The sequence below is a fragment of the Anas platyrhynchos genome, chromosome 6 (assembly GCF_047663525.1).
Source record: "Anas platyrhynchos isolate ZD024472 breed Pekin duck chromosome 6, IASCAAS_PekinDuck_T2T, whole genome shotgun sequence".
In the NCBI taxonomy this organism is placed as follows: domain Eukaryota; kingdom Metazoa; phylum Chordata; class Aves; order Anseriformes; family Anatidae; genus Anas; species Anas platyrhynchos.
In genome coordinates this window covers 36,876,536-36,902,880 of record NC_092592.1, presented here as the reverse complement: position 1 = coordinate 36,902,880, position 26,345 = coordinate 36,876,536, and the positions used below count along the sequence as shown (strand labels likewise).

The window sequence follows — 26,345 nt, the reverse complement described above, 5'->3', positions numbered from 1 at the left end:
AATACATGCAATAGAACACTTTTAAAATCCCTAACCATCACTTAACATTCCCCCTTTTAGCTGAGCTTTGCAAATATTTGCCCTTCTTCTCTTGCCAAAATACATGTAACTTTAGAAATTTGAGTTTTTTCTTTGGTTTTAATAGTACCACACCAGCAACTTACAAGATTTTAATACAGCTCCATGAGCCATCAGTGAAGATCCCTTACAAGGTCAATAGTAGAAAAAGAAGGAAAAAAAAAAAAACACTATTGTTTTGTCTTAATGCAGAAACAAACTTGAATTCTTAAAGTAAGCTTGGCTTCTTTTTGGAAAGAATGATGGATTTTGAAAAGATACTTATTCGCCAGAGAATACTGCCTCCTCCTTTGCAATCTGTAAAAGTTTTAAAGAGAAGGCAGACATTGTACTTGGTGTGGTCCCTTCGGGGTTTTTTTTTAATAACAATCAAGCACTGCTGCGCCGCAGATGTCCAGATTTCATGGATAAAAGAAAAGCCAGCTCTGCTCACTGTTCTTAAGAACTATATTACTGGTGAAATTTTCAAAGCAACTATTCAAGAAATCTCAGAGGTCAGCAGGACAAGGCTCAAAGCAGGACATACGTTGATGATGGCATCTGTCTGAATATAATCCATATCAGAGTTGCGGAGCCCCAGCTCCTTTCCTCCACGCTGCGTGGTACTGACAATCCCCGTTGTCACCGTGTTTTGAAGTGAAAACGGACTTCCAATCGCAACTACAAATTCTCCTGGCCTCAAGTCTCCAGACTGACCAAGTAGAAGTACTGGCAATTTACCCTACAAATGGGAAAGAAAAAAAGAAAAAAACTCAGATGTTGTTAAGACATTACTATGCAGGTAGAACAAATTCTTCACCACCAAGAGTCATGAATAAAGCAGAGGAAAAAAAAGGCTTTTATCCCTTGAGAATTTGGCTTGCTCTTTTTATGTTGGATATTTCACGTGGCTATGAGCAGAAACATCTCAATCAACATCTGATCTAAAGAGTGCTCTTTAGGCTGTAGGAGTGCTTTTTCCACAACAGGTACCCATTGAATCAAAAACAACGTAAGACCAAAGGAATATTTATGCACTGTTGTACAAAACAAACATTTGATGATACCACGAATGAGTTGTTTCCAACGGTTTCTTGAAGTAATTAGACAACAGATGTTGATGTAAAAATAATGAATTGTTTAAGAGTGAACACTAAGGAGTCATGAAAGCAACAGTCAAAGTGTATCAAACAAACATATGGGTAGTTTAAAGCATTTCATCTTCTTGTAAGACACAAGCTAATGTTTCATCTCCCTTATTGTTCAATGGACTCTCTTCTAAACAATTACAGTGCCTCCTACATACACTGCGTGTCTTCTTCTGAAGATGTTAGGATTTAAAGGCTTTATAGTATTTTTCTTTTATGACAGAAAGGGATAGTATTATACTTTCCTTTCAAGATCTTATCTCCAAACACTAACTATGGCATTATTAAAGATCTTCCCACTGAGACAGAAAACATTCCTAAATCCAGCAATTACAGCAATTTAAAAATAAAAAAAAAAAAAGTGTTGGATCTAAACACCTTTGCCAATGCAATGGATCAAGGGAACTCGGCGTTGCTTCTCCAAGACATCTGTAGAGGAACTGCACTGGCTGCTGCTTAACAGATGGTTCACACTAGACCAGAACCCCCCCCCTCCAAGAACAATGATCAGAAAATGGCAGGGAAGTCCCCAGGGCCTCCTGCTCACAAACTAATTACGGGCATTCTGCAACAGACTGCATTTCAAAGAAATACTTGGCCTTTTTTTCATCTGCTTGTAAAATATGCACTGGGCTTCACTTCTTTGTTTCACATCTTTAAGTCACTCTTTACCCCTTCAGCAATGTTGCACATTTTTTAATTCTTTCACGTTTAGCCTAAATGACTTTGATCCTTTCCAGGTATTTAGCCATTGCATTAGACTGCTTCCATTAGTATCAATGGACTATGACATGTATAATTTGAGGTTTCAACTGTAGCATGTTTCAGGATTAGAAAGGTAATGAACCCTAAATCAAACCAGAATTCTCCCAGGACATATCATTTGCTTGATAGACTTAACTTACAGATAGGTTTCCTACAAGATCTCCTAACTTCAAAATTCTTTCTTTTGCTCAAGAAACCCAGCCCCAAAGAGAAAAAGGCCTTAGTATAAACTTCCAAAATAGGCCAGCAATTCTAGATACAGTGGATGCCCAAGCTATGGATTAGCCCATTCCTGTTCCAGAGCACACAAGTGACGTGCTACAAGCACATAACAGGATCAAAAAGTGTACCATGTGCTCGCGTAGCAAAGTCACAAGGTGGTATTTAGTATGCCCTGAGTATCTGTACATACTCCCAAGTTAGTCATAACTTTGCTTTAAAAGTTCACGAAAGCTGAATCACTTCTAAATTTTGGCAAACAGCGAAAATATTACAAGTGTTTAAATTGGAAATCAAGAGCTAGCTCTGCAGTCGTCTTTTGTCATCAGCAACTCAAAAGCATGTATCAATGATTCACCCCTTGGGACAAAAATCCACTCATCTAAAACAAACCAAATGCGCATTGGTTTGTATTTTTCACCTACAGTTTTATTTCAAGTGTCCTAGGAGATGCACAATGTCCGTAAGTAAAAAATAGAAGACACCAGCCGTGTCACTATATGCTGCTGAAGATCCAGAAGTTACTGCTGTAATATTTTACAAGCCTGGTTCCAAGTATCCTTTATCCAACTTCGCTACAATCCCACCAGCAACACTTTACTGAGATGAACATGTTGTTTCAATAAAACTCATTGCCAAATCCCAGACAGGATCAGATACTCTGTGGAAACTTCATCTTTCAGTCTCCAGATTAACCAACTGCTTGTTAAACAGAATCAGTTGGAAGAGAAACGGAATAGGCAATACAGGTAAGAGAAAAAAACATTTCCCTTTCTAATTATCTTTCAAGGAGAGCTTTCCCAAGCAGCAATGCCCTACTATGAAGTAATAATTATCTGTATCACTATCAGTGCCACAGCCATGGATAAACCCATCTAAAGCTGTGGTTTGATTCTGAGAAGGATCTAAGGGCGATACCAAGCTCCCCCACCTTGTTCACAACACAGCGAATGAGCAGCAACATCCCAGGTCAGCTCCTACATCAGACCAGAGCCCTGACTCCAAGGCTGCCTCCAGTACAGCAGGACAGAGGCAGCTACGCTAAGCTGTGCTGGGAAGCACGCAGTGTATGCAGCGAATGGCTCCATATGGGTATTGTTTGGACAGAGGGAGCACCCTGGCCCTTCCTTGCCTCCAGATGCTATTAAGCTTACGTAGCACGTGTTTTCAAGATGCCGTCGATCAAGCAGTGCATCTCTTTCTGGCACGGCTTTTCCTTGATTAATAAAGAAAAAAAAAAGTGTCTTTTATTTATATGCCAATGCACTGAAAACAAATGCTTTGTAGAGAAAGAGGACACAATAAATAAATGAAATGGACAAGAGATTGAAAATAAAGAAAAAAAAACTTTTCTTTCATTAATAGAGACATAAGATCGGTCCCATACAAAGTTAAGATTTATACAGTGTTCCTGAGTTACAAAAACAGTCACGAAGCCAAAATCGCATTTGGCAGCAGAAAGAAAAAACATGGAACAATCTCTGACTAATACAATTATTTCTGATTGTGCTGAGTTTTCAAGCCTGTGCCTATACAAGTCAGGCTTCGGTTCGGAGCCTAGCGCTGTATGGATTGGCGTGGGTCATCTGTGTGATTCACCACGCCTTCTGGAAAGAGTTAGGCTAACCTCTCGTTTGCTAGCAACAAAAATCTCCTGCAAAAACTGCCTTGCTCTGCACATCACGAAAATTAGCTTTGGAAAATGTGCTTTCTGTGCAGTGTGCTTCTAGAAGAGACGGCCTTATGCAAAAATTCACTATCAAGATAACTGCAAGCACAGTTATTTGCCATGTTGTGTTTACCAAGGCAATGCATTTTTACCCATTGTGTAGTCCCCCCAGGTGTCTTTGCACACCCCAAAACAAGGAGGATGCTCAGCACACTTCATGAAGAGCTACAGGGCCCAGGAGTCTGTGAGGGAGAGGAAAGGCAGGCGGGTTCACACAGCTTTAGAAACACTTTCTTACAGTACACCTGCACCACGCTGCAAAATTAACACCATTGCATGCAAATATTCAGAACTAAGCTTTCCATTATCAAATATAAAAATAAAAATATAAAGTATTTATTCATGCTGGGGGCAGGGGAGGGGTTGGAAGTGAAATTAGTGCAAATGCAATCAAACTGCCCGGGTACCAAACGGTGAGTACGTCCTGCAGCCCTGCCAGGGGCCCTCACTTGCCTCCACCAGGAGCCCTGGGCTAGTTTAGGGCTGGTTCAAGTGCCTAGGAGCAGGACCCTTCATTCCCATGCTTCAGTGGACACTCCTAATTCTCACACACCACCTGATGGTCTCAAGGGTGACGTAGCTACTGCTACAACTCGTGATCCTCTTCGCTTAACTACAGATTTGCCGCAGCAGTTAATTAAAACCCCGGGCAGGCCAGCATGCCTCGCAGTGCGATGCACAGAGAGGCAGGAACACCCAGCGCCCAAACCCAGCTTTCCCAGTGACTCACTGCATGACCTTGGGCGACACATAACTTCTTTTCTTGCCCTCCGTTTTTCATTTGATTAACCCTCGGGCTTCTGCCGGGATCAGCGCTGGCTGAGCGAGACAACTCTGCGAGCACCCAGAAATAGGACCAAACATGCAGAGTGGCACATGACTCACTGTTTACGCCCAGCCGGAGAGGGAGCCATTAATTAGTGTTAATATTTTAAGCCTTTCTCATCCCGAAGCGCCCCGCACATTATAATATAGGGATTTGACTCAGGCCCTGGGTAAACAGAACTCCCACGAAAGAGCGAGTGGTTTATCCAGCAACAAAACGGGTGGGTGGGAGGCAGCAGCTCAGCACTGGAGGCCAGGACACGCATGGAAGAGGCCAGGACATGCATGGAAAAGGCTGGGACATGCATGGAGAAGGCTGGGACACGCATGGAGAAGGCACACACATCCAGCAAGAGGCCAAATATTTGCCTGGTACATGTTATTAGCCACATAACTCGAGTTGGGCAGAGGACCGTAAGCAGGAGGTGTTTCTGCTGGAAGCTTTTCATCCTTGAAATACGTGGATCTGCCTCTACGCTGGCACAGAAAGAAAGTAAATCCCTTCTCTGTGTGATCATCCCCTTAGCTCGTGGCAGGAAGACCGTCAATGTGCAGAAAATGGTTTGCAGTTCAAGAAGCCGATGGAGACAAAAGTTCTGAGCTCAATTTGTGTTAAAAACTGACAGCTTGCCTTCATGCTTTTTAGTTTTAGGTCGAAAAGAAACAGATGTTTGTATGGTACGCTAATTCAGCTGTAAGTAACTCTGGCACAACATGCAGCTTCCCTGGGAATTGCATTTCTGTTCTCATTAATGGAACAGTTTAACTTTCAGAATACGTTATAGCGAGAAAACAAACACAGGCCATGAGCGTATAAAAATGCAGAGTGTCACCGACAATCTAGAAACTGCTTGACAAAACGCCAAAGAAAATGAAAACCCAAACTGAAAGCATTACAAGTCTCTGAAAGTATTTCATCTATAGTTAGAAAAACAAAACCAAGTCTCCTTATCTAAATATAGAGCATGGGAAGCTTGTAGAAAAAAAAATGAAAAAAAAAAAAGAGAGGCAAAGCATAGTTTTGCTAAGTCACTGGAATTTCAGTTACCTGGAAGGATGCTGCTGTTCTCCTTAAAATAAAGTGTAGAAGGAGTAAAAGCTATGTTTGTCCAGCCATGCTTTGCAGAGGCTGTGCTGCACTCACGGCTGTTTTCAATGTGCTGGGAAGGAAGCACTGTAGCACATCATGAATATGGTAACATTGTCTGTATTGATGATGGAAATTGAAATACTAACACACAAAAAGCTCCTGTAGAGGTGAGAGAGGGGCACAGATCAGGGGCAGAATGAGGGCTGGGGTGCTGGAAAGCAGCAAAGCCCCAGAAGCAAGCATTTTGCTGTATGGAGCACAGGAGCAGAGCGTCGTCCCCGCGCTGCTGCCCACCCTGAGGAGCACCAAGGAGCCAGCATCCAAGCTTTTCACGTGCTAGCTCATTTCCATGGCTCCTGAAGACTTATGGAAGCAATAAGAGGGCTTCCTGATGGGAGATTCAAGAGGAAGCAATGCAATATCCAGCGACAGATTTCAAAGTCAAAAGGCATTTGAGAAAAGCCACTTACATCTGGAATTCGAGTAGTTTGGTTTGACAAAATGTGGGCTTTTAAAATATTGATACATAAACAGGAAAGTTTGCTTTCCAGCTTCCTCCAGTTTGTACACACAGGGAAAGAAGCAAATCCCCTCTGACCACAAGGACACAGACGCTGCATTGCCTCACGAAACCGCTGAAGGAATGAGGGCAGGTCTTGTTGATTTAAAAGCGTCAAACCAAGTGCTTATTAGTAAGATGCTGGAAAGAAACATAAGCGAAAGAGCCACAAATTAGAGGTCGGTCCCAAACTCATTAGTGCTTTATCACTTGGGTGCCAAATTCTTTCTAAGATACAGAAAGAAAAATACCTGGTCAGGCTGAGGAGGGAAAACCTCCAGACCTCAGCACATTTCCGGGACACCGGGGCTGTGTCAGTCGGTGGCAAGTGTCTCGCGGCTGGTTTTGAAGTGTGCAGGCAGAAGACACACCTCAAAACAAAGTTATCCACAGTGCCCCCTCCTGCACCTGCTACAGGGATCAATCGTCCCTGCAGGCAGAGGCAAATTTGGAGGGGTGAAGTGGGTCTCCAGGAAAAAGCCACCTCTGCTTTCCCCTGTGGATGTGGGTGAGGGCACAGGTCATAAAAACCTCCCTTTTTAACCCCGACGCTGTACATTAGACCACCCTAAAAGTTTTTCCTCCTCCCCTGGTGTTTACAGTTTTCAGCAGCTGTATCACACGTCGTTCCCATTCAGCGACACGGTAGTTATTTGTCTTAAGACAAATTTCATAATCGAGCTCTGCTAGCTCCACAGCATCTGTCTGCTTCGGAGTGTTGTGCAACATTTTTCACGGGTTTTATGCTCCTTGCAGTATCCCGTGTGCCACACAGGATGGATTATTTCACTAGGCTCTGCCTATGCTGCCAGAGTCCTTATTTTTCTAGGGAAGCTTTATAAATTTGGAAGTTTGTATCCAAATTGTCTGCAACTGTGCAGTTTCTTTCTATTATTGCTGTTTCCTCAATGCTGCTCACATTTGAAAGGACTTCCCCCTCTGCTGTAGGGTTACATTGACTTTCAGTTTAACACAGCTGACCCCAACCTTGCTTCCTACTTTAAACACTTTAGCAAACTGCTTTGTTTTGGTGGACACAAGAAATACAGTTTCTCTCTTTTACAGATGGTGAAAATAAACCTACTTTAGAATTAGAAGAACAACCCTAAGATTTCTGTTCCTCATTGACTTCACTGTGTTTTTCCATGAGAAGAATTTAATCAGGGAAACTTCCTCCTTACTGGTGCCCTGATCGTCTTTTAATTTCCTATTCTACTAAACAAAACCAAAGTAGTTCTAGTACTGTCTTTGGCCAGATGTTCACAGCTTAAAGAAAAACAGAGTGCATGCTGCTGCAAAATTTTAACGGTTTTAGGAATACCAGCTGACAGCCTAGACTCATTCTTCAAGCCCAGCTCTGTTCCTAACCACAGAGGCATTCTTCATCCTTTGGATCCTGCCTTAACATGCTACAAAAAAAATAGGGGAAAAAATTTTACATCTTTGATGTCACCTTCAAATAATTTATTCACAAAAGAAAGACTTCATCTCTTACTTCAGAAAAAGTGTTAGGGCTGGTTTTCATGTCTTATCTAAATTTTAAAGGGTTAATTGTACCACCTTCTTTAGTCATCAAGTAAATCTGACCTTCCAACAGATTATTTTGAGATGCAGTGGGTAGGGGGAAGGGAGGAACAATACAGAAGGTGGAGTTGTGCAACTGATAGGAAACTTACCAAGGGTACAGCAGACTATGGATATAACCTTGCATTGTCTAATTTAGAGCAGAGACAAGATATTTGATCTCCTGCTACCCAGATGGATGTGCTAAGTCGACATCATGTGAGGAAGGCAGCAGGGGCCCACTCACTTCCTTAAGCAAGAGTCCAGCCTCCAGGCATCAAGACAATTCCCAGCGTTCATTAGTTCATTAAAATCAATGTTTTTTCTCACAGAAAACAATGTTGAAGTGCTGATCCCTCCTTCCCCAAAAAAAGAAATATCTAGCTGATTTAGCATATGATGGCTGTAAGACAGAAAACATTCCCTGCCTTAAAGAACTGGCAAGTATGTATGAGTGAACTAGGTTGCAATGCTCATAATCTGAAGCATGCGCTATGCTGGCCAGCTTCAGAAGTCAGAGAATCAAGCCAAAAACACCATCTTGTGTCTTGAGTCTTGTGTGTATACAGAGAGTTACAAGTTTTTAAAGATATTTTTTTTTTTAAGAAAAAAAGGTAAAAGCCACTGCTTGTCAGATCAAAAACCATCTACTCATTTCTGTTCCATGACTGAACAGCACAGGAGGATAACAACCTGGAAAGATAAGCACTTGTAAAACAACCGTTCATTGGTGTGCCATTTGCCAAGTAGGGCCACAATTATGTTCGAATGTTAAACTGATGGAATAAGACTGTGACTATCACTTAATTACATAGCTGCAATTTTTTAGTTTATTTTTTTAAAGATGAGTCTGTCATCTTGCAACAACTAGAATCACCAGTTCAAAAGTCCTGCTTAGCAGTGGTTTCCACCACAGGCAACAAATCTGTTTGCATTCTCTTTTTTCCAAGCTGCTTCTATTCTTCCAGATTCTCCCTTCCCTTAAGCTGCTTATGGAGCTGCAAAAGTGGGAAGAGGAGAGTGAGAGAGCCAGACTCGTCTTGGGACAGAGTCCACAAGGAGTCTGTAGAAACCTCCCTGGGTCCTTAAGTGCTCACTGTTTTGCACAAGTGAGGTCTGTTATGTTTTGGGGTTTGTTTTGTTGTTTTGTTTTGAATGTGATTGGGCTCTTCCATCAGACATTCTAGCGCCAGGGAAATGTTGGAGCAATTTCTTTAGAGTATCAGATAACACAAAACTCTGTCAGTTGTCTTCTGATGGCCTCAAAACAATCTGTTGCATCAGTTCAATTTCTCTTCTCTCTTGCTTTAACTTAGCAGCTTCTTCTTTCTCTGAGGTTTATTTTCCTATCTCTGTTTAAGCTCTTTTCTTCTCCTCTCCTTTCTGTTTTCCTTCAATATTCTGCTTCCAGTTATAAATCATTTCTCCAGCTGCCCCTTCCCCTCCTGCCATGTCCCACTCAGCCTAAAACTGTCAATTCTCATCCTGGGGATCTTTCCCCTTGCTTTGTCAATGTTTTCAACCTGCTGGTCTGCTTTTGCTTATTTCACTATAAAAATAAGGAAATAAACAACTGGTAAATATTTAAATAAGTTGCCTCAGGAAAACAGGAAATATATATATATTTATATTTTTTTTTACCATGCTACTGTTACACAGGTTTTAAATAAGAAAAACAAGACAGAGCCTTTAAATTACAAAAGTAGCAAGGGAGCAGCAGGAGTACTTCATCTCTTGGGTCATCCAAGAGTTCTGCATCAGACGTCTGAGTTAGTCATGAACTCTGGAACAAACACTTCTGACCTCACTGGGGAATAGGTCTGAACTAAAACAACCCTGCAAGATCTACACATTTTTGAGTCACGTGTTTCAAACGGCATATTATTGCCCACTAAATTTGGAGGTTATTAACTAAGTCTAAACAAGGGAAACCAATATAAGCAGAACCTCAAGCAACCACATGCATCTAATTTCATCTACAGCATGCAGGAGTATTTCAACACAGTATTCCACTTGCACTACACTCATTGACATGTGTAGAACAGCATGACAATTTTTCTGCTGTTGCTGAGAGCCACAAGCCTCATATGGCTGAAGACTATTGCTGGGGAGTTGCATTCTGTTTTGTTACGAAAACATTCAAACATCTTGAATGTTCAAGATACTTCCTAAGATATTTTCCCATTTCAATATCTACATCTGTGCGGTACAGTCCCTCATAGGAACAATATTATCTTCTAAAAGCAATTTGACAACTTCATTATAGGCACATGAGAAAGACTAATCTCTCTCTCTACCAAGCACACGGAAACATCCCCCCCAAAATTTCCTCTCAGAGAAAGAGAGTTACATTAGCCAAAGCATGTGTAGATCAACCCGTAAACTACGCTGTTGGTTTTTATTTTGAGGATGCACACAAAAGTGATAGGTGCTTGCTTGCATTACTCAGAGAGGTCAGAAAATAAACCACTACCGATCACAAACTTGGCTTTTAAAAAATGCACATCCACCCTATTAGCTTTGAGGTTGGTTAAAACTCACACCACTGAACTATTGCTCTCTCTTTTAAGTATCAAAATCAGCAATAGCTTTTAGAAAAGTAGGTTAAGAGGAATAAAATATGTCTTGCTCACAGTTCTCACTCACCTGAGCATCTATTTTAATTAGTGCAATGTCAGCTTTTTCATCAACATCTTTAATTTTAGCTTCATATGTTTCACCGTTCTTCAGTTCCACCTTCACCCTGTTTTTATTGGTGACCACGTGGGCGTTTGTCACTATCAGTCCGTCTTCTGAGACGATGAACCCTGAGCCACTGGCAACAGGAATCTCCCTCTTTGAATAAGGAAGCCTAAAAGACATGGGAAATAAATATTTTTCTCTGCAAAAGGTTTTAAGATCACATATAATACCTAATAATACACAGCCAAAATGAATGTGGTTTTTTTTTATGCTTTTGAATATCTGCTATTACTTGCTGTCATCAACAATGTAATGTACATGCATTAGTTTAATTTTTACTTATTTATTTATTTTGCTGGGACTCTTAAATTATCTTTAATTCTTACGCATCAATATTTATCAGCTCAGAAACCTCTGTGCTCTTCCATATCATTAATTAACATTTCTGGCACAAGGTCAGCTGTTTTCAGGAATACAAAATCAAAACCGGGCATCTTGTTTACTTGCGAAACAATTCAATGTGAACCACAGCAGGAGCTATCTTCTCCACCACATCTGCAATAAAGTTGTATTTATGCCGCAGGCTGTTGGGATGTTCTTGGCCTGAAACAGAAACAGAAAGCATGTCATGAGTTCCTCAAGTGACAGGGGGAGGACCATTGCAAAACACCTGAATTAAAAACCCGGTGTGGGTGTTTTTCCCACATAGGTATGCCACCAACCCCTCCCCCTGCAGGATCCCCTCTGTTTTTTCGCACAGAAGGGGCAGAAAGCCTTGTTATGCCAGCAGAAGGGCCCGTGCACACCTCTCATTTCACTCACACATGACTGGGCCACAAATCTGCCATGGAGGCGGCAGTGGGGCTGCAGCACCGGCTGCGTTCGGGCTGCCCCCGGATCAGCACGTGGACAACGAGGCCCTAACCCCTACTGAGCCTCGAGATGGGAAAGCTGAGCACGGGTCTGAGGGCTGTGAGGCCTCTCCCGATGCCACTTCAACCCGCTTCAGACGCCAGGCCTCCACCGGGCCCCTATAGAGCACCACAGGGCCGCCCGCCGGCCATGGGGCCATGGGCTGCACGGGGCAGCAGGCCCATGGACTTTGGAGTTATGGAAGTGCCCCCAGAGCTGTAAAAATAGATACGGGCACGGAAACAATGGGACCGCAAAGCTGCGCATTCCTGGGCAGTATCGTAACACAAAAGCGCGTGGCCACTGAGTATTCAAGAGGGGTCACTGGGATTTCCAAAAGCAACTGGATCCCAAACTCCTATTGTGGCTGACAGAAAGCCTGTCTGCACCATCGGATGTCTAAAAATCTCTGGAAAAAAACACACAATCGTGACACAGCTTCCCATTCTCACAGGTCAGGGATAAAACCTTTTTAATGGGGAGCAACTAAGCAATCTGTCCCTCCAAGGAGTTACTTCATATTTCCCTAGAGGCAAGAACCCCTTCTTTTCACCAGTACTCCCATTTTATCTGACACATCTTGCATTACAAAGGCACAAACAAAATCGGTGATTGGCTTCCAGATGAGTACTACGTGCTGTGCTGCTCCATCCATCCCTGCCCTTTGGGTTTTCAATCCACAGATTAAAACTGTAAGCAGCTTGTGGATGCTGCAGGTGCCTGGGACAGTGTAACAGGAGGATTTATTTGCAGAGCTGTAGGGCACGTGGGACTCTTCTGAAATCATCCTGCCTTCCATAGCTGGATGACCCGCATTATCTGTTAAAACCAGACTGGAAAAATCCCAAATTGTTTACGTATGGGATAAAGACAAAAACACACTACAGGAGTTTTAGAGGAATGGTTTGGAACAAATCACTGCTGCTCTTAGCAGATACTGGCTTGATTCAGGGGTGAAAACTGGGTTTCAGATGGTTTAGTAACACCAGCTGGTATGTCCTCCCCTTTGGAGCTGGGGGGATGCTCAGCCCAGCCACCACCTGACCGCTCACAAATCTGTTTTCTTCCCATTTGTACCCTGAGAAGCACCTCAAGTGCTTTGAAATGCCATCAGTCACGAACAGCAGCAACCACATAATCCACTGTGCAGTTTCAGATCAACATTTGGACACTTTAATCTGCTTTATGACACAGGAACATTGATCAGGAAAGTAGTGCTCTCACCTACTGCTTTCCTCAAAAGTTCTCTGTGCTTTGTCTGACTTGTTCTTAAGCTACTATCCTTGGACTTGAATATCAGAAAGGCATAAAGGTGTTTTGATTAACAGACTCCTCATCCAAAGGATTTATGTTTTCTCTATCAGAAAATACCCAGCATTACACGAACTACATCATCACTATACCTAAATCTGGCAACTACAACAGGCGTGTTTTGGAAAACTGGTAGGAAGAAGAACCACACTGAGAATGTGTTTGGAAGTATTCACTCACATGGAACAGGAGCTTGGACAGATTATCAGATCAGATTAACGTGACATTGGGATAAAACGCCACAGGGCATGAGCATATCCATCAATACGCTTTTTGATCACTGCTTCTAAAATGATTTTGTCTAAGTTACAGTGCTGCAGACATTTAAAGGTCACATCCTGCCCTTGAAAAAAGAGAGCTGCCACGGATGAGGGAAACCGCACTGGAAACACAGGTTTTTTATGTCTTCAGTCTTTCTTTTTTTTTGCATTTGGCTATTCAAGAAGAGAAAGGATGCCTAAGCTGTACATGGTGAGACTACTAATACTTCATCTCAGAGAGCTGCCTGCACTTTGAGTCTGCAGCTATGAATGCCAGGATTTCAGAAGCGAGGCTTTTCTGCATATAAACCAGCCTGTGCAGTCCCAAACTAAGCTGCACAGCTAAAAGGTCAAAATTTCACACTGTGAAAAAGTTAGATAATAAATACTGATTCATGGCATACTGACCTAAAAAGCTTACCACGCCTGTCCTTTGCTTATGTATCAGGAATTCTTGCATTGTGTAACACAGTTTTGCAACAGCTCTTGAACGACTGCCCACTTAAATGGAAAACATACCTTTTCGAAGCAAATAAACAAAAGTCAAAGTGCTGTTCACATGAATTCATTGATGAACACTAGCAGAAAAAAAAAAAAAACTACTAGCAATTGGTCTTTAGCATCATATTGAAAAAAAAATTTAAAGGCAACAGTAAAAGAATTAATATGTTGAAAATTTCTTCTATAATGGCGAAAAGTAGCAGGGGGGGAACAGAAAAACAGACAAAAATGAGACACGTGTATGCATCCTCTTCGACTGTTAGGTACACACATTAAGCTCACCATAGCTAATTGCTCTTTGGGATTATTGAGCAATGCACGTGGGAGCTGAGAGGTGTGTTTATCTTTCCTCTGAGCCACCGCCTCCAATGTTATCTCAGATTTGAATCACCAGTAGGCACAGGCTACCGAGGTTTTCGTGACATGGCTTTCACTATTTAACCCCCCTGTCTGTGTATTCCAATACACACAACCACCGTGCCCATCCTGACTTACAGGGAGTCTGACAAGCAGGTGGACAGCTCTTTAATTCCGTATTTCAGTTGCAGATTTCTCGGTTAAAAACTGCTTCTTTGGTATAACCGATGTTGAACCCATGTGAATATTTCTCCACAGTTTTCTGGCTTTTTTCATATATTTTTTTTAAACCACACCCTTCTGGAGTTTTGTTCCTAGTAGATTCATTTTATTAGTTTGTGGGTTTGTTTGTTTGTTTGTTTTGAAACACTGAGGTGGGCTTGAATGAAGCTCCAGTTCCTACATACCCTCAGGCTTTGATGTGCAGATCTCTGCAGACTGGTCTCTTGTCTATTTATATGCTGTGATTATTTGCGTTTTGTAATGTTTTCATTGAACTATTGCACAATGCCCTAAATGCCCATGAACATGGTTAAGAAACTTTCATTAATGGCATTAATAAGATGATTCTTTTGAATTCAGTTAATGACCAAAAACTGACTTAAAAACATAAATAGGTTACAGCATGAAAAATTCCCAAGGCAATGAAATTTTCAAGGACTTCAAAGGTGTGCTGGCTGTCAGCCCTCGAATGAAAGGGAAAATCTCTGCCAACTGCCATTAAGGGTGCTAATATCAGTAAACAAACTGCTGAAAGGAGAGGCTGAACACCAAGTCATGGAAAAAAACACAAGACGCTGTAAACAACCAAAATAATTTGGTTTCTGAAAGAGGAGCCAAAAAGGCATAGGAAGATCTAGGTTTTGATTAGGTCATGACTCACAGTGGCATTGATGCTTTAATGTTTACATCTCCCACATGCTGCTTCTGGTAATATTTTGAGCTAAACTGAAAGGATGCTTTGGAGATAGCAATCTCCTGGAAGTAACCTCTCCCCTTCAGTTGTGAGAACTACATCCGCTCACACAGGCAGGTCCGCACCTCGTGAGAACAGCTCTTCATATCAAGTCGTAGGCACATCACTGATACACGTATTTTAAAACCTGTAACAGAGGATGCTCATGTGCAAATTGCAGGGAGCGCCGTCTCCAGGTTCATCCCTCAAGGCACTTCATTTTGGACAAGTGCAACACCCCCTCCTCCCAGGGGAACCAAATTAACATCCCCTTTGGGCTGCACCTGAACCAGGGGGGCTGCTTCTCCCTCCCCCCTCTCCTCAGACCTAAGGGTACCAGCTCAAGGGCTGGGATCCCACAGCCTGCTAACATCAGCCCAGAAGAAAATGTGACCCAGATGGGATCCACGGTCAAGCTCTCCTCTCCCGTAGGCTCTGTGATGATCAGGACTGATTTCTGTCCCTGTCACACAGGGTACGACGAGCAGAGCCACTGCAGCCTGCTGCAATTTATGGGCTAGCTAAATGTATTAAGCAGCTCCAGGTGGCTGAAAATAGATGACTTGCTTTGCTGGCTGCTTGCTTAGCACTGTGTCCACACGTCCCAGGTACAGACACACGCTGGGGTCTGAAGGAAAAGCTTGGGTTTCCCTACAGCACAAAGCCAGCAGGGCTGAGGCGCTCACAGAACCGCTGGGCTGGCAGAATCGGCGACTACTAACACAAACCACAAGACCGTAAAGTTTTCCTTGGAGGACTTCCACCCTCCCAGACGAAACTCCGACCGCGGCTGTTTGTACAAACCCCCATTCATGTCATATAGGAAAATGGCAAACCTCTGACGCTGCTGTGGAAACAAAAACTGGAGCAAAAGTGCTTAGCTCACGCTGAAAACGGTGCTATCAGCAAGCTCCGCTGGAGAGACACAAGGAAAAAGTGATGTATGGGAATCTGCTGCCTCTTTTTTTCTTTTTTTTTTTTAAACATAAAACTGCAAGCCTAAATATTCCACTTCCTACTCGAGGATATATTGTGTAAGACACCAAAAAAGGATATTATGCAAGAAAAACACTAAGAAAAGAAGACAACATTCTACATGTTGCAGACGATTTGCTCAGGAACTGTTCTGAGATCAGCGGAGGGAATTTCGAGAGGTCTAAACCGCAGTACCGTGCTAATGAAACCACCATTACATCAGTATTTTTCCTGTATAATCAAAGGAGAAAGTAAAGAAATGTCACTGATTTCTGAGAAGATGGTCTGTATTCTTGTGACATCCCTAACAACAAAAATATTTACGTAGCACTAAATAACGGAGCAATTCCAAGTGTCTTACTCCACCAAATAGTAAACTGAACAAACCTGGTAGTCATTTAACGTATTTCCTGCAGCGAGAACCACTGCAAGATCGAAACGAGGATTTTAAATTAAATTGACTCTATTTCACCTTTGCAAGTTTCGTGCCAAAAAGCAATTTTCATCTCCACAATATTGAGATGATCAATTCATTCTTGGCAGCCTTTCACGAGGACTGTGTCACACGCATCAAAAATCTTGCAAGGATCAGGCTTCAAACTTTGTATTCTCCCTGCTAATATAAAAGCCTGAAGCCATTATTTCTGAGTGCTGATTTTAAAGGTCTGTGTAAAAAAGGTTCCAGTTAAAACAAGGCACCTATACAATGTTCCTAGAAGAAAGCAGCTCTCAACAAGAGCATGCAACAGTTTCCAGAGCAGAGTGCAGTTGTTCATAAAAAAAAGCACTTTTGAGTGCAAAAATGCAGGTGAGTCACACATTTTAATTGATATCCTCAAGAAAAAGAATTGATTTTGATGATTTTCAGGCAAGAGAGTGTGAGAGAACAAGTGAACCCCACCAGCAACCAGCAGCAGAGGGTCTGCAGAGAGCACCGCTCCAGGCTTTTTTCTTAGTGAGAGCCAGACCTCGTCAGCATCCATTTCCAGCGTGCTTAAAGTTTGTCTTTCCACTGAAAATGGTAAAATGTCAATGACCTAAGGTAACACGCCCACAGCTTTCTTGTAGGAAATCCATATATAACTTGAGATATAAAACTTAAAAGTTTTAGCCAGACAGGAACTTTTCCTACCCCTTGGCTAAAAAGCAGAATAATATTATATATATGTTATAAAAATCAGGGAGAAATCTGCATTGCAAATCAGCTACTGAATTGCTAGATAGGTATCAAATAGTTGGAAAGTTCTGCAGGAGGAGTAATAGCCAGGATGCATGCATCTAAGCTGCTTTCCTCAGTCTCTATGCAACTTGCAAAACAGTAATTTAAATCCTCCGTGTCTTAGGTTTATCTTTAAAGTGGGCATAACCCCTATTTTATCCTACAGGAATAGTCACAGACTGCAGCAACACTTGCAGAGCCTCACACAGGGAGGAAATATGTATATAAAACCTCCCCCAAATGCCAGAAATTCTTCTATAAACCAAGCACACTGCCCAGTCCCTGAAAAAAAAAAAGAAAACAAAAAACCTCTCTCACAGTTACAACAACAGAAATACGAGAGCAAAAGCAATAGGCTCCCGAGCTGGTGAGGATAAAAAGCAGGGGGAAGGCATCCAGAGAGGATCCAGCTCCATCCAACACAACAGGAAACTGCGATTTCTTCTGTAAACACCGGCGGCGAGGTGGGAGCAAGCCCAGCTCCTGCGCAAACAGCCCGCAGGGAACACGCCGTTCCCTGAGCTCGCCGGGCAGTAACATGGCCATATTAATACAACGCGGAGCCCGGGCTCATCGGCGATGACAAATTAGCAGCAGGACGGTGACAGCGAGGCACTGGGTGGGCACGGTGCGCTGCTGGGGATGGCAGGCACCACGCTCCTGGACCTGCCTCGCACAACAAGGTCAGGGAGGGCACTGGAGAGGAAGAAGACAACGACTAAGAAAAGGAAAATAGGAAAAAGAAGAGCAATTCAGGGCATGGGCAGAGTGCTGGGCTCGAAAACATCGTTAATGGTAGTGCTGGCCGAGCTGGAAGCACTAAGAAATGTAAGTCAGGTAGTTATGGAAAAGAGTCTGCCTTATTTCCTGCAGACAGATGAGGAGAGTATTTCAGGCGACAGGTTAACGCAGACGTGGTATTCTCTCCTCTGCCGAATGCTGAAAATACAGCAGATGAGTCAGGAATAACTTCTCCACTCCTTTTTCCAGCCCAGCTCTCAGTTTATGTCCCTCCCAGCTCGGGTCGTCACCCGGCTCCACTTCCCAGCTGCAGGCATCGCAGGCGGAGAAGGGAGAAGGGGCAAGAAGTCCACTGAAAAGTCAATGAGGTAACAACGATGTGGTAATCCCGACACCCCACTTGTAAGCAGCAGCTGTCTGATCTCAAAAAAAATCCTCTTAACATTATAAAAACATTAAAGTCTCATTTTAAGTATGTGAGAAATTTTCGCGATGAGTGTCCAGAAAACAGAATTTTAAGAGAGATTTAGTTTCAGCTTCTAGGAACCCTGGTATGAAGGCACCACAGTATAAAAAAGTTATTGTTTTTGTTGGTTTTAGTTTGTTTATTTTAAGCAGTTTTTCTCTAATGAGAAATCTTAAAAATAAAACTCTTTAGATGCAAGCTCTCCAGCCAGGAGGCCTTGGTTTCACCACTTGGACTCGCACTCCTCCTGTGGTGACAACAGAGAAGGATCAAATCTATAGAAGAAACCTCAAAACTGTAATAAAACGTACATGGCCCATAGCCTGGGGCTTCATAATTGTACAACACATAAATCCAGCATAACTCAAAGGCCACAAAATATCTACGCAGGGAACAAGTCCCACCGCCTCTGTCATTATTCTCTACGCGTGTCTATGGAGTCATTCTAGGAGCACCCACGTTTGTTTTAATGAAACGGAAATGAAACTGGATTAATGCAGGTTGTGCTCCTGCCACCCTATGCAGACATTTACAGAAAGGAGGTGGCACTGAAGATTTCTTGGGTTATTGATAAGCGACTCCTGATTGCCCACTTGACTGCCTTCAGATGGAGGTCTACAATACAGACCTCTGACACCCAATGTGCAGGCATGCCAAGCTGTGTGCACATTGTCCTGGAAAAGGCAACGAATCATCCCTTCACCAGCACAAATGTTGAAGTGTGGCAGTCCTGGGGACTTGTGTTTACTATCGGGGAGGGATGGTGGAGGGGAGCTGCTTGGGTTTCTTGTCCCTGATGGTGCTCGCTCCACCCACATCTTGCCTTCTCCAAAATTACTTTTTTCTGCAGAAGCAGATTGACAGATCATCAATGCTGTTTGCAAAACTTTGCCAAAACTGCAGTCTGCAAGTTTAAGGAATAAAGTAATGGAAAAGAAAAGTAATGGAAAATGGAGCAGCTATGCTGGCCAGGGGCAGAAAAATGAGCAGGGACTCGAAAGCTCGGTTTGCGCTCAGCTCTGCTGCTGGCTTAGGTGGTGACCCTGAGCAAAGCCCTTTATCTTCCTCTGCCCCAGATTTGCTATCTGTAAGTGGGGATAGTGACATCGGCCTCTCCAAATTGTTGTGAGATCCCTTAATGCTCTGCTATATAAACCCTTTCAAATTTTAGACCATCAGATAACTTCTAGGCACGATCAGTAGATACACGATGTGCTAATTCATCCGTTGGTTATTTTTCAGTAAAAACACGCAAATCCAACTGCTATCAGAAACACGGAATGATTTTTAATTCTTACCACTGTCACTCCGTATCACCCCTATTTCTGCAAAACTGGCTGCAGGAGACACTCACCTTGGAAAAAAAAAAAAAAAAAAAAAGCTCCTGAAACTTCAAAAGATCAGGGAAACAGGAGACAGAACAAGAAACCTTGATGGAATTTGACAGGATAAAATGACGGCAAGCAAAGGGCTTCCCAAGTCACCAAACTTTAAAGTAACACCATCGGCGACCTGTGTCCTTTTTTGGAAGTTTAAGATATTATTATAAGTCTCCTGTTCCAGACATGAGGGGAACGTCTTCAGTCAGCATAAATGAATGCATTATTTTATAGTTATTAGTGCAGGGAAGCCGAGACTTGCCTTTTAGAAACGTTCTTCTCTTTGAGGCGGGTGAGCCAACCTGGGAATCACAGTGGCCTCTATCCAGAAGACAAAACCAAGTTTTTCTTTTTTCCCCTACATCCAGAACACAGTCTCCAAAATAGTATTATATGGAGACTTGGGCCCAGTTATGAGTAATGTGGGACACACGACGCTGCCGAGTCCAGCCAGGCATCCTGGAGGCCCCAGCAATTTATGGGCGCAGGGAATTACTTTATTTACCACAAAAGCTAAGTTCTGCAGTACCCCAGTTTCTATTTGTAACGTCGCTTTCTTTCACTCCAAGCACACATAAACTCACATTTGAAAAATATTTTCCAGCTTCTCCTATTTCTTGGACAGCAGCTTCTTTCCTTCAACCACTCAGGATACGCTGCCTCCGTCCCATCCAGGCTCTGTTTAACACGACTCCTCCTGCTTACTCATGGCTTTGAGCGCTCCTGCTCAGTCCACAGGTACCTTCAAATTTCAAAGCCCCGAAGATGAAAGCACTGAACCTTCCCTTGTTCCAAATCTGTGTTTACTAACTTCACTGTTTGAAGTCTAAAGACTAGCGAATGACTCCCAGCTCCCCGGGAAGGAAATCTAGACGTGGAGCGAGGAAAAAGGTGAGCCTCTTCAGACAAACCACTTCTTACAGTCCCCTCCTCTCAGAGCTGAATACTTGGCTTTGGAAAAGTTTTTAAGCCCGTGCTGGGGAATTGGTTCTTTTCTGGAAATATGTTGCTATTTATTTCCACTGCACTTGGCTCCTTTTCCTTCCCTCTCTCCCGTTCTCCCCCTGCCACAAGGGACAGAGGAGGCAGAAGACAACTTCAGACCACCCAGGCACAGTAACTTGAAGGAGGTGAGGGAGGCTGAAGAAGTCCGTGGTGCTGGAGTGCCTTTGTGCATCCTGTTCCTTTCCACTCCATCCTCCCGGGTCACTTTTCCAGGCTCCACACGTGCCGAGCAACCTGCAAAGCTCCGAACATTTCTTCAGCACGCTAACCGTGACGTGGCTGTTATGATCTTTAGGGAAACAGCTGAAAGCCTGGGTCACAAAAACAAGATCAACTTTCCTCTTGATAAATCCCTGGCTGATTTCCTGACCTTCCCAGATTTCTCAACCGAGTTTCTCTTCCTGCCCTGATTATTCATTCCTGCAAGGCGTACCACTGCCAGACCACTTAGCTCTGAGTACTGCAGGCAGGCAAAGTTAGCCAGTTCCATCTGCTGCTCTTTCCCATTGTTTGCTGCATCAATCTCATTCTTTATATATATATTTTTTCAAAGGGCTGCGAATTAATGACAAATGGTTTATTGACCGCTGAGGTCATTTTCTTCTGCCAGATAATTATAGAGTCGCTTGGACGCAATTCAGCCGGGTGCATTTCAGAGCAGTCAGCTACTTCGCAAGAAATTGAGTTTGAGCGATGGATTATTTTTTTCTCTTCCCATCACCTCTGGAGCTACACAATGATAACGTGGTGACAAGAAATAGCAAAACTCATATCCGCCTTCCTGGAACTGAGGGTTAGCCCCAAACTCACCTCCTGCACTCACCCCAGTGCACTTCTGTGACAGAGCAGCGTGACCGCCCTGTGATAGGCACCAGCATCCCGAGGGCTGCTGAGGTACTACACAAGTCTAATAAAAATATGAAGGCCTAAAAATCCACCTCAGAAAGGGTCAGAGGAAAGTTAGGAACCAAGAGCATCCGTGAGGAACTTTCTTCCTCTTACTCTGATTAAAGGTCAGAAGACGATCTGGGCCCATTCGTGTTTTATGGGGCAGCTCCCCAGAGCCCGGCATGGAAAGAACAGCACGCTGCCCTCAGGCGCTGGGAGAGGCGAGGAGGGGAAGGGAAACCAGCTGAAGGGTGTGCTGAAGGTCCTCAGCCTACTCCCCTCGGTCAGCAGGGACTCGAGAGCACCACAAACATATTTGCAGAAGAAAAAGAAAACATCCTCCGACACGACGAACATCAGCACGCAAAACACTGAGGTCTCCTTCGCTGACCTCAGTCCTGGGAGCAGGACAACGTTTATTTACGTGGCCGTGGCTTCTGCTCAGAGGACGTTCACCTTCTTTTGGTGACACTTTATTTTCAAAGGGTCCTGTGCAGGCCCTTTACCTGAGGGTGCTTTGACAGGCCTGAGCGCTCTCTGCCAGTGCCGCTCGCCCTTGACGGGAAGCGAAGGTGTCTTTTTGTTAAAATTCAGACTACATTTTGTCCCAGCCGCAGCTCAGCAGGCCTGCCCGGCCTGCTGCACAAAGCACACGCAGCCTGCCAGGGCTGCTGGGGCTCGTTTGGCAGCGTTTTCGGTACGAGCAGCAGGGCCACGTCCTCCGCCAGAGGCAAGAGGCTTCGGGAATGTCTGCCTGGGACTGCAGCCGCTGTGGAGGCTGCCCACCACCACCGGGCAGACAGGACAGGGACAGGACAGGGCTGGGATGGGGACAGGGCCCACGCCAGCGGGACGGGTACCGCCGGTTACACTGCCCCAGCAATGTGGCAGGAAGGCAGGAGGATGGACAGAGGCACACACGCCTCCCCAGACGTGGACACAGGCCCTAATGAAAGGGTCAGCAGCCGCCACACAGCCCCAGCAGCACGTAACCCTGCCCGCTGCCTGCCCAGCAGCGTTTGGGCCCTGCTCCCATCCTAAGCGTTCACCACACAGAGGCCAGGCCTGTGTTAGCCCCGGCTGGATGCTGCAGCCTCGCCCTCAGCAGTTTGTGGGGTTTCTCCAGCCACGGTTCATTTCACCCCTTCTGCTTCTCACCCTGCACCCAGAGCCCCCCCACTCAGCACCTCAGTGCCACCACCACCCCCTTGCCACAGCTTAACTCCGAGGCCAGTGAAATTTTCTTCAAGCTTTTTAAGGCACAAAATCCCTGTCTTGCTAAAGAAAGCATCTCCCTTATGCACACAGACCCAGAGCAACCCCACCCCGGCCCCTCCTCGCCCTCTCCACAGCACACCCAGGGCACAGGCACTGAGAACCACTAAGGGCAAAGAGAGGGGACTGTCACAGGTGGGAATCGAAAAAGACAGAAGTTTTATTTCACGTAACACACAATGTTGTGTGACCAACTACTATAGTGATGGGAAGCTTGCTTTCTCTACCTCCCCATTCTCTTGCTTCCCTTGGGCCACTGCACTGTATTCACTAGATTATTTATGAAAATACGTTCCTGTGAACATATACAAAAGTTTTACCAAGGATAATCCACCTGCAGGTAGAAAAAGCACTCTTGAAAATGAACTCAAAATAAAATAAAAAATTAACAACTGTAAGGAGCCACATATTAGGCAACGGCATTTCAAAACACCACATTCAATCTGCCTCCAGGGAATGCAGCTTTACAGCCTGCTCTCCATTTCTCTTTATTTTGGAGGTTTTCAGCCAACTCTCCATTTCTCTTTATTTTAGGTCCTTTGCATATGAAAAAAAAAGCTCTGTGTGCAGCACTGTTCGCTGTGTACTAGGGATAACCACACGCTACTGGTTTGCTCTCTAGCACCTTCCTTTTGTCCCTGCTGATACAGAAAAGAAGTGCAGCTCCAACCAGAGGTGCATGGGGACAAAACGAAAGGCTGAAGGCACCCTGGTGGTCCTGCAAGAGCTCCTCTGCCAAGCAGAGCTCTGCACCAGGCCGATTTGCCCAACAAGTTCTCTGCACGGCTTACAGTGGATGCACATTGCTCTCCAGCTCAAATGCTGCGAGCATTCAGCGGAAAAGGCTGCAAGGCAACAATATTGGCATCATGAATTGAGAACTGGAAAGAAAAAATAAATCACAAGGCATTATATTATGTTGCAGATCAGGAAACCGCAGTGTGAAAGCTTTGATTGTCTCCGTCACTAAATGCCAGCAATGTTCCACAGAACACAAGGCAGCTTTTAAACCGGGGGGAAAACAGGGGTACAAAAAGGGACTGTACTGATACAAGAGTTTGATCGCTGAGGCAGGATCGGCGTTCTGCCCAAGCACAGCACAAAGCTGCTGTACGATGGGATATTCTTCTGCTGGAGAGGTCAGGGCTAAATACGGAAAAAAGGTTACAGCTGTTTGTAAAGAAAGAAGTGCAGAAATGGTGCAGCCTGCATCCAGAGGATCGGTCCTCAGGGAAAAAGCACTTACCAAAACACGACTACTGCTTCAGAAATACAGCCTTACTGCACTCTATTTTTACATGTTACTCTCTGAACGTGTTGAGTGGCTTGAAACAAATGCACAGCCTTAGCTTAAAAGACGTAAACCAATCTGTACAAGGGCTTGCAAGAAGACACCTTGTGAGGACCATCCCATGCTTATCGACCTGCACATTTCTGCCTTGCTGTGTCACATCCTGCATGAATTGCTCCTAGAAACGAGGCCAAAAACTTGGCCCTGCTGCCCAAGCTCGGCAGTCCTGCGTGCAGAGGCAGCTGCATAACACGGCCACGCGCCTTTGCCTGGTGCACCAGCAGTTTGCACCAGTTCCCATCCTGGTGCACGGCATGTTCGGCTGCCTCCAGCTCCACTACAACAACTAAATAATAACCATAAAGCCGAAGGAAAAACACCCTGCTTCTTACTATTAATATAACAGCTTATGCTGTTACTTCTTGATGACCACTCCTGTCCTCCAAAAGCACTGGCAGCCAGCCTCCTGTGCTGCTAAGTCACTAGTTTCCTCCTCTCTAGCAAACTCATTATTAATAAGCAGAGCGCATCTGCTAAGATAGGCAGCCGGTTCTGCTCTGCTGCCACGGACACATCGTGAACTGATTTTAACAGCTTCCATGCTCACAGTTTTGTTCCCCATGGCGTTACTTCGTGATGAAGTGCCCGGATGGCAGCGAGTTTTGCCAAAGTGTGCTGAAGGTGCACAGACCGGGATCCTCGCCACGCCAACTTTGCAAGTCCTGCAAGCAACTCCCCCGGCTGCAGCCCAGCATCCTCAAGCATCCCTTTATTTTTGGAGGATGGCTGGGTAGAGAAGGAGCGGTTTAAAGCTGGACTTGGCATCCTCTCCCCGCAATGCTTGGAAGAGTACAATCCCATATTCTCGCTCTAGTTTCTCACTAGACCCAAGCCCCAGCAGCGAGACAAGGGGAAGAACAAGCCGCTGACCCCCCCGGCCGCCGCTCCCCAATTTTCCCCCTTCTCCCCTTACCCTGCCCGCAGGCTCCGCGCTGGATGGCGATGACGGGCGGCTGGCGGAGAGCCTCAGCCCGGCGGCTGGCGGCCCGTAGCTGGCAGGGGCTGCCGTAGGTGAGCCCATCGCTGCCGCAGACGGGCTCGCTGCTGGAGCACACGCAGCGCCCGGCGGCCGCCCGCTTGCGGACAGTGCCCGAGGCGGGGACGCCGGCTCCGGCCGCCACCACGCAGCGCAGCCCCTCACCGCACGGGGGGCTGCCTCCGACGACGGGGGCTGCTCCTCCTCCGGGAACACCGCAGGGCTCGCCCTCCTCAGCCCCGCACACCCGGCAGCAGCCGCAGGCATCGGGCACGGCGCCGCCGGGGCAGGATGCGGGCAGCGGGGGGCACCGGGAGCGATCGCAGCGCTCCGGGCAGGCGGCGGCGGGCGGCGGAGGGGCCGAGGAGGCGGCGGGGAGCAGCGCCGCCAGCACCAGGCTCCAGGCCCACAGCGGCATCGCGGCGGAGAGAGGAGGAGGAGGAGGAGGAGGAGGAGGAGGAGGAGGAAGGAGGAGGGAGGAAGGAGGCAGCGGGACGGCGGCGGAGCGGCGGCGGCCGCCTTTAAGCCGCGGGGCGGGGGCGGCGCGGCCGGCGGGGCGGGGCGGGCATGGGGGGGGGGGGACCCAGCCGCAACACCCCCCGGCGGGGCTTTTTTTTCGGATTTTAGTGTTGTTGGTGGTTATTTATTTACTTTATTCTATTTACTTCGGTCTGTTTATTTACTTTATCCTATTTACTTTGTTTATTTACTCTATTTTTTATTTATTTTTAAAATAAAAATAAAAAAATATATATTTTTTTATATTTTTTATAATTTTTTATATTTTTTATTTTTATTTTATTTTTATTTTATTTTTTAATTTTTATTTTTTATTATTTTTTATTTTGTATTTTTTATTTTATTTTATTTTTTATTTACTTTATTTATCTATTTATATTATTTACTTTTTAATTTTATTCTTCATTTTCATTTATTTATTTTTTTTCTCCCCACACACCCAGAGCAGCAGCCCAGCCCACAGGCAATCCCAGAACCATTCACGTTGTAAAAGCCCTCCAAGATCCTCTGCTCCAACCGCCCCCTACCACCAGTGTCCCCACTGAGCCGAGTCCCCAAGCACCACGTCCAACCTCTCCCTGAACACCCCCAGGGACGGTGCCACCACCACCTCCCTGG

The 26,345-nt window shown here is 44.9% G+C and overlaps 1 protein-coding gene across 1 annotated transcript in view; it reads right to left on the bottom strand.

Moving 5' to 3' along the window:
- HTRA1 (HtrA serine peptidase 1) overlaps nucleotides 1-25,675 on the bottom strand; it is a 30,266-nt gene extending 4,591 nt beyond the window's left edge. Inside the window, exons 1-4 of the mRNA XM_013101101.5 lie at nucleotides 25,146-25,675; nucleotides 11,141-11,240; nucleotides 10,602-10,806; nucleotides 605-799 (exon numbers count right to left, since the gene is read on the bottom strand). Coding sequence (XP_012956555.2) covers nucleotides 605-799; nucleotides 10,602-10,806; nucleotides 11,141-11,240; nucleotides 25,146-25,626 — 981 coding nt within the window. The 5' untranslated portion in view covers nucleotides 25,627-25,675. The remainder of the gene's footprint in view (nucleotides 1-604; nucleotides 800-10,601; nucleotides 10,807-11,140; nucleotides 11,241-25,145) is intronic.
- Between the last annotated feature and the right edge of the window lie 670 nt (nucleotides 25,676-26,345).